Source organism: Hordeum vulgare, chromosome 3H, assembly GCF_904849725.1.
Source record: "Hordeum vulgare subsp. vulgare chromosome 3H, MorexV3_pseudomolecules_assembly, whole genome shotgun sequence".
Lineage (NCBI taxonomy): Eukaryota > Viridiplantae > Streptophyta > Magnoliopsida > Poales > Poaceae > Hordeum > Hordeum vulgare.
In genome coordinates this window covers 313,233,271-313,242,176 of record NC_058520.1, presented here as the reverse complement: position 1 = coordinate 313,242,176, position 8,906 = coordinate 313,233,271, and the positions used below count along the sequence as shown (strand labels likewise).

The 8,906-nt window shown below is 47.9% G+C and overlaps 1 protein-coding gene across 1 annotated transcript; it reads right to left on the bottom strand.

Moving 5' to 3' along the window:
• Nucleotides 1–274: 274 nt before the first annotated feature.
• Nucleotides 275–697, bottom strand: LOC123441726. The gene has a single exon (XM_045118000.1). The coding sequence runs from the start codon at nucleotides 695–697 to the stop codon at nucleotides 275–277; it is 423 nt and encodes a 140-aa protein (XP_044973935.1).
• Nucleotides 698–8,906: the final 8,209 nt, after the last annotated feature.

Here is an 8,906-nt window from a genome sequence, read left to right as displayed (position 1 = left end):
TCGCCGCCCTGCCTGGCTGCCGCCGCGGGCTCCGCGCACCGGGCGATCTGGGACACGGGGAGGCGGACCGGCTCGACCACCGGCGCCACGGGGAGCCCTCGGGTGTGGGGTCCCGACGCACGCTCCGCCGTGGGGATCTCCGCGGGCATCTCCACCGGGTTGACCCTGGGGAGGTCGTAGGGCACCGGCGGGCCGTCGTAGACGAGCGCGATGGAGTAGTCGAGGTTGGGTGCCTCCTCCGGGACGGGGCCGCCGGGGGGCAGGATCCGCCGCATCATCTCCTGCTAGCTACCCCCTCGTGCACCGCTGCAGGCGTTGGCGGCGCAGCGGCCCCCTCCCAGTTCCGGCGCCGGGCGCCCTCCGCGCGGAATGGCACAGGAATCTGCCGCGACAGCTGCTGCACGGCGCCGCCGACGGAGGCGCCGAGGTCGGAGCCCGCCTGCCCGAGCCGGCCGCCGATCTCGATGAAGGAGGCGACGGCCACGGCAGGGAGGTCGACGCTCCCGCCGCTGACGAAGGGCACGACGGGGAGCTCGATGTCGAAGGGGATGAGCTTGAGCGGCAGCTGCGGGGCGGGCCACGGGAGCTGCGGCGGCTGCACGTGGAGGAGGAGGCCCGAGACGCCCTGCGTGAGCCTGTAGGCCAGGTCCTGCCCGTGCCGCTGCACGCCCAGCAGCGCGTCCAGGGAGATCTCCATGGACTACGGCGAATCCCGTGATGCTGGTGGCTGGATGGTACCGTGATTATAGGGGACGTTGCTGGACATTTTCTTCTCTTTTTTTTCTTGCGTGATTGGAAGTTTCGTTGGTGGAGTATGTTCAGCCAATTGTAATTGCTAAGTACACCCAGCAGACGGTGGATTAACGAGGGTTGTTAGATTAAGATCTGTGGGATTAATCGTGGGGTGCTGATTGATTGTTTTTTTTGTGGGGCGTTTGATGGGGTGTCTGTAGTGTAATTCTTGTTCGATTGTTTAATAGTAGTATAGATAAATAATCTTTTATAGAGAAAAGAGGACTTTGTAAATAAAACCGCAAATTTAAATAAATATAAGTCTTTTTAAAAAGAAGCAAAATGAATGAATCTACATTCTAAAGGATATCTATATACATTAATATATAGTGTGTAATGAAATGTCTAGAAAACCTTATATTAAGAAACGAAGGGAGTAATACACATAAGTTGCAGTAGCAGCTTGACAACGAGTCAGAAGGTCCAAAATACACAAATAAGACAATAATACAGAACATAGAACTAGACTAACAGCACAAGCAACACGGGTGCGAACCCAAGCAGCCGATGGGCCATCCACCTTCACCCATGTCTTCCCCTCTCACCGTCGCCGGGATATGATGTCGGGCAAAGCCCATGCAACATCGGTGGCGACAGGGCTTCTTCTTCGGGTATTGTTGTCCCCGTTGTCGGCTCGTGCGGGTGGCGGTGCATTGGTCGTCAAGCGGGCGTCGGTGCATTCTATATGAGGCATGGCGGGTGTGCTCCCTCGCACGTGTTCGATGGCGGTGTAACCATGCTTCCTCCTCTCGGGGGTTGGCTAAGGCTGGCGTTGGCGAATCCAGGCCCCCCGTGCGTGGATCTAGTCCTGTGGTGGCGCACGGGGCGCTATGGTGGTGCTGCCCAAGGCGGTTCTGCTCCGTGTGAGGTTCGGTCACTGTGGTGGGGATGGTCGGATCTGGCCCGTTCGAAGTGCTGGCTTGGTGAGTATGGCCCGGATCTCGCATGTGTGGTGGTGGGCTCCGTGTAGCAAAGCAACGATGGGTCTAGGGATGGCGGCACTGCACATGGGGTTGGAGCAGGACAACTACCACAACATGAGGAGTTGTGGTGGTTTTGTCAGTCGTGTGTTGGTGGTGGTTGATGGCAGCGAGTTCCTCTTGCGCACTTCCTTATGGCTCATGCGAGGATGGTCGGCTAGCCGGGCAGGCTACACGTACCACTACTGGAAATCAGTATTTTGCCATCTGCCTAGTCTTTGCCGTTTGCTAGCTGATGGCAAAGAGTGTCTTTGCCGTCAGCTTCAGCAAAACAGACGGCACAGTACTCGCTGATGGCATACAGTCTTTTTGCCATCTGTCACCTCTTTGCCGTCTGCTAGCGGACGGCAAATAGTCCAGAGGCAGACGACAAAGATATAGATAGGCCCACGTGACCGCAAAGTGGCTAGGTCAAACAGGAGTCGGACCTTTGCCGTCTGCTAGCGGACGGCAAAGAGTCCGGAGGCAGACGACAAAGCGCTAACTCCGTTAACGGCTCCTTCCCCCCACCCCGCCCCTCTCTCTCTGTAACGGCTCACCCCGCGCGCCCCTCGCTCTCTCTCCCCACCCCGCGCGCTCCTCTCTCTGTAACGGCCGCCAGGACCACCGTCGCGCCGCCGCCCCCGTCGCGTCGCCGCCCCTATCGCCCCTGTCGCCGCCCCTGTCGCGCCCCACTGCCGCCCCTGTCGCCCCCGCCGCCGCCCCTCTCTCTCTCCCCACCTCGCCGCCGCTGCCGCTGCCCCACCACCGTCGCGCCGCCGCCCCTGGCGCCCCCGGCGCCGCCCCGCCACCCCCAACACCCCGACCCCTCCACAGCCGCCCCTCTCGGTGAGCCCCCACACCCCCACCCCCACCACCCACCCGCATTATTTTTTACTGGTTTTATTATTTTTAGTAGTTTTAGTAGTTGTTATTGTTAGTACTTTTAGTGGTAGATTTAGTTAGGTTAGTAGTTTTAGTTAGGTTAGTAGATTTAGTTAGGTTAGTAGATTTAGTTAGGTTAGTAGTTTTAGTTAGGTTAGTAGATTTAGTTAGGAGGAGAAGAGGAGGAGGAGGAGGACAAGAAGAGGAGAAGAAGAAGAGGACTAGGAGGAGGAGGAGGAGGAGAAGAAAAAGAAGAAGAAGAAGAAGAAGAAGAAGAGGAGGAGAAGAAAAAAAAAGAAGGAGAAGAAGAAGAAAAAGAAGAAGAAGAGAAGAAAAAAAATAAGAAGGAGAAAAGTAAAGAAGAAGAGAAGAAGAGAATAAGAAAAAAATAAGAAGGAGAAGAAGAGAAAAAGAAGAAGAAGTTGATTTTTTATTGTTTGGTATTTAGTGGTAGCTAGATTCTTTTTTAGTTACTTAGTGATAGATTCTGTTTTTGTTATAGTGGTAGATTCTGTTTTTGTTATTTGTTTGCTGTTTAGTGCTATCTAGGTTTAGCGATAGGTTTAGTTAGCTTGGTTAGTTAGGTTAGTTAGTTAGTTAGCTTACTAGAAAGAAAAGGAAGAAGAAGAAGAGGAGGAGGAGGAGAAGAGGAGAAGAGGAGGAGGAGGAGGAGAAGAAGAAGAAGAAGAAGAATAGGAGGAGGAGAAGACAAAAAGAAGATCACATGTTTGGTATTTAGTTTTTTGGAATTAATTAGTAGTTTTAGTGGTAGATTCTGTTAGTTAATTAGTAGATTTAGTGGTAGATTCTGTTAGTTTATTCGCCCATCATTATTGCTTAGGTTCAAGACTACTTCAAAGAAGATGACATGTTCTTTTGTTGAAATCAAGTCTGTCAAAATAATGTATCGTCTATATTTATTGGTACCAGAGCAAAACAGGACAACTTAAATAATATTGCCATCCTCAAATGTAGAAAATATCAAAAAGTTTTATATAAACTGAAAAGTAGTATAGGTAACCTGGAAAGTCCTCTAGACCAAAAGGTCAACTTCTGGACCTGCGAACTTTGCGTGGTAGGTGCATGTCCATGCAGCAGGGTAATTTCCCCAACAATGACATAATTAGTCCATTTAGCTCCAAAATACCATAATAAGCTCAAAATGGCATAAGAACCTTGGTTAGCTCATTAATATTATATACTTAGCTTGTTTTCCTCTAAAATGGGATAATTAGCCCATTTAGCTCAAAAAAGACATAATTAGGTAATTTAGCTCCAACAAGAGGAGAAGAGGAGAAGAAATAGGCAAAATGAAAAGAAAGAAGAAGAAGAAGAGAAGAAGGAGAAGGAGGAGGAGGAGGAGGAGAAGGCCAAGGACCTTCTATCCTCCTTCTCCTCCTCCTCCTCCTTCTTCTTGATTTCTTCTTCTTCTCCTCCTCCTCCTCTTTCTTCTCCTCTTTCATATTATCCTTGCTTTAATTAACCCAACAATGACATAATTAGCCCATTTAGCTCCAAAATACCATAATAAGCTCAAAATGGCACAAGAACCTTGGTTAGCTCATGAATATTATATACTTAGCTTGTTTTCCTCTAAAATGACATAATTGGAATATTTGTGTTGATCGGGTGGATTTACATGTGATAGTTGTCTCGTCACTGTGAGGTCTGCTGTGCGAAGACCTGCCCGTGCGTTGTACGAGCTCCGCCCCTGCATTCGTGGGTCAGTACAAATTTCATCTCCTCCCTGCCCCTTCATTTACTGTGGCTCAGTTTCCGGATGAAACTTTCTAGATTTAGGTAATTCAATTAATTTATCAGTATGCGTGACCAGTATGCGTCTCCCGTTCGAAAGGGCGACATCTATAAATATGCATGTCGTTGCATATTTATAACCGCCATCGTTTCGAATTGTCCAACATTGTCCATGGACAGCCCGAGTATGTGTAGATTGGGTTCGTTTTCCCGTATGCTGTGCTCTCGATCCGATGCGGAATTTCGTCAGTGCCTCCCTGTTGTTCTCCGGATGCACATCCTCTCTGTTTATTGCGGAGACGTGTATCAGGAGAACAGCGGGGAGGTGCTGCCGAAATTTTGCGTTGGATCCGGAGGAGAGCATGGGAAAACGAACCCAATCTACACATACTCGGGTGGGGTTAGGACCTATCTTTACCTATTAGCGTGTAGGTTGCCTGGACGTAATAAAATGGCGAACCTGATTAACCAATGAATATAAATGCTAAATTATATATAAATATATTTCTTCTGTCTTTAGTAGCTACGCAAGATGAGTGATCGTGCGTGGATGTATACCGGTCACCCTAGTCAGAAAGAGATGACGAAAGAATGGTTTTGAAAAACAAAGGAATTTGTGAAAGCCGCATTCGCAAATGGCCAGGAAAGAAACTATTGCCCGCGTCCTGGATGCGACAACTATAAAAAGACGACAGAGGCTGTAATGATTAAATACCCGCAGAGGAGGGGTTTTAAGCCTAATTATACGGTGTGGACATTTCATGGTGACTCTATACAACGCACAAGAGCTGAGGTGGTCCGTCGTCGCACGGACGAGCATGGTACTGGGATCGAAGACATGGTGCAAGACTTTGATGATGCTCGGGATTCGGAAGATGAGATGGAGGAATCTGCAAAGGCCTTTTATGAAATGTTGGAGTCTTCAAAACGTCCTCTCCATGAGCACACTGAGCTCTGTCAGCTGGATGCAATTGCACAAGTAATGGCTCTGAAGGCTCAGTTCAACTTGGGAAGAGAATGCTACGACGCGATGATGACACTATTTGGACGTTTCCTACCCAAAGGCCATGTCATGCCTGCAAACCTGTACCAGTCGGACAAAATACTTCGTGTACTTAAGATGCCCTATGAGAAGATAGATGCATGTGAGAAAGGATGTGTCTTATTTAGGAAGGAGTATGCACACTTGGACTATTGTCCCAATTGCGAGTCTTGCAGGTATCTTGTGGTAGACAACGGTATGGGTGAGAAGAGGCACACCAAAATCTCAGTTAGTGTTCTTCGGTATATGCCAATCGTACCAAGACATCAACGTCTTTTCATGGTCGAAGAGACAGCCACACAGATGACATGGCACAAATTGGGCAAAAGAACCGAACTAGATGCGGATGGGAATAAGATGATGGTACACACATCGGATGGGGAAGCGTGGAAACATTTCGATGGATTGCATCAGGATAAAGCGGCAGATCCAAGGAATCCTCGAGTCTGCGCCGCCACAGATGGTTTTAATCCCTTTGGCATGACGGCAACCCAATACAGTTGTTGGCCTATATTTGTCATTCCACTCAATCTCCCACCCCGGGCAGATTATGCAAAGAAAGAACATATTTCTGACGTTGATAATTCCAGGGCCCAATTATCCGGGGAAGAATATGAATGTGTACCTGCAACCGCTTAAGGATGAATTGGAAGAAGCTTGGGAAAATGGGGTCAAGACATACGATGCCGCTAGAAAAGAAAACTTCAAAATGCATGTGTGGTACATGTACTCTATGCATGACTTGCCAGCGTATGCGCTATTCTCTGGATGGTGTGTGCATGGAAGGTTCCCGTGCCCCCAATGCAAGGCAGCTCTTCAGTTTCATTGGTTGCGGGAGGGTCGGAAGTATTCTTGCTTTGACTTGCATAGACAGTTCCTGGATCCCGACCATCAGTTCAGAAAAGACAAGAAGAACTTTACCAAAGGTAAAGTTGTCAAAAACTTGGCACCACCTGCGTTCACAGGCCAACAGATCCTGGATCAGTTAAACGCCCTCGAGCCTGATCCAGAGCGTCTACGGTATTTCAAGGGGTATAATTCAAAACATGCCTGGACTCACAAGCCATGCTTCTGGGATCTGCCTTACTTCAAAGACCTCCTTCTTCCACACAATATCGACATGATGCACACTGAAAAGAATATCGGAGAGGCTATTTTTGGTACATTGTTCGACATAGATGGGAAGACAAAGGATAATATTAAGGCTAGAGTCGATCAAGAGACACTATGTCATATACCGTTACAAAACATGCGAGAAGGCAAAGGAAAGCAGAAGTGGTCGAAGCCAAAGGCCTGGTTCAATCTTGGAAGGCCAGCTATGAGGGAAATTATCTTGTGGGTCAAAATGCACTTGATGTTCCCCGATGGGTATGCAATGAATCTAAAGAGGGGAGCGAGTCTTGAAAAATTAAAAATCTTTGGTCTCAAGAGTCATGATTGGCACATATGGCTAGAGCGGGTAATGCCGGTGATGTTATGTGGCTTTATTCCTGAGGATGAATGGCTAGTACTAACGGAGCTGAGCTATTTCTTTCGTGTTCTTTGTGCGAAAGAATTATCGCCTGGCGTGGTAGAAGACATGGAGGAGTTTGCACCGGAGTTGTTGTGCAAGTTAGAGAAGATCTTTCCACCGGCCTTCTTTAATCCAATGCAGCATTTGATTTTACATCTACCGACCGAGGCAAGATTGGGTGGGCCCGTGCAAGATCGTTGGTGCTATGCAACTGAGAGGATGCAGAAGACCCTTCGAGCTAAATGTAAAAATAAGTGTAGAATTGAAGCATCGATGGCTGAGGCATTCATTACTGAGGAGGTGGCAAACTTTGTGACAGCACACTACGAAGCCAAAAATCATCATTTGCATAATCCGAAGCCTCGGCACAATGATGGAGACCCTAAAAAAGGCGGGTCCAACCTCAGCCTATAGAAAGGGAAGCTCGCACCAGCCGGTGCTTCGAAACCAATAACGTTGGATATTGAAGAATGGCGGAACATTTCGTTGTATATCTTCAACAACCTAACAGAAGTGCGGTCGTACATCGAGTGAGTTCTCGGCACATTTTCCCATAACTTCTAATTCATTTGAACTGCTCTTATTCCCGGATATTTCAAACAGCCGTTACGTCGTCAAATTCTTGGATGGAGCGGTGATCGAAAATGATTCCATCGAAGAGTATGAGCTTCTGTCAAAGACAGGAGGCGGCTATCCCGGTTTCATATCTTGGTTCAAACAAACGGTAATTATCAATAATGGACCATTTCATTCTTGGTCTAACTTGCGGCTGATGCAACAACCGTTTCGTATTAAACTTGTAGGCTAATTCAGAGTCTATGGACGCCGAATTGAGACAAGTCGCTAATGGTTTCGACTATAAGGTCCGTTCATTTGAGAAATACAACATCAACGGGTATCTCTTCCGTACCTTTGGCAAAGAGCTATTTATGCCCGACCGGAAATCTACAAATTGTGGTGTCTCTGCTATCGGCGAAGGTGTTATCGAGTATTATGGAAGAGTTGAAGCAATTTATGAACTTCAATTCTATGGTGAAAACCCACCGAACGTCGTAGTCTTCAAATGTTATTGGTTCCAGCCGAGAAAGACTAGAAGGACCCATGAACATATAGGACTAGTCGAAATCAATCCAAACACCCATTTAGATGTTCCCGATGTCTATATTATGGCTCAACAGGCGACCCAAGTTTTCTATCTACCGTGGGCATGCCAAACGGATAAGAATCTGGAAGGTTGGTATGTTGTTTATGAAGTGCCGCCACATGTCAGACCACCTCTCCCAAATGAACAGGATTATGAACCCCACATTAACCCAGACACATATGATGGAGAATTCTTCCAAGAAGCACGTCTTTCCAAGAAACGTTTCAAGAACCGCCGTGCTTCATGCAAGAACATGGAAGTAGACAGCGACGATGAATCCGACTCTAGCCCTGAGCCGGAACCAGAAGACTTGGAACTCGTAGAGGTTACTGATGCGGATGACCTATCAATGCTTCAACGATTAAAGGAAGGCCTTTCACAACTTCACGCCGTTGAACCCGATGAGCACGTCATTCATGAAGACATGCGTGATAGTGATGATGATGATGCATTTATTGATGATGATTATTAGTTTGTAAGATTCACAACTTAAATTATATATGTTTTAATCTTTATTATTCATGTACATATTATTATTCATGTCACTCATTCAATTTTTTTATGTTGTACTAATTTCTTTTAATCTTTATCATGGTAGGTGTTGAAAGATGGTGGGCGTGGGTCCAGAGCGCTCGACGGGTTCTTCCCAGGCGCCCCGCACGAGGGGTGGTACTTCCCTTCCACCCCTATCTCTCCGTAGAGCCTTGGCAGACAGTCTTTCGACACCAGCCGGGGGTTCTTCTTCGTCGGCGGCATTGGCCACTAGGAGAGGTGCTGGTCGGGTAGGGAGGAAGGGGAAGGGTACAGGGAGAGGTG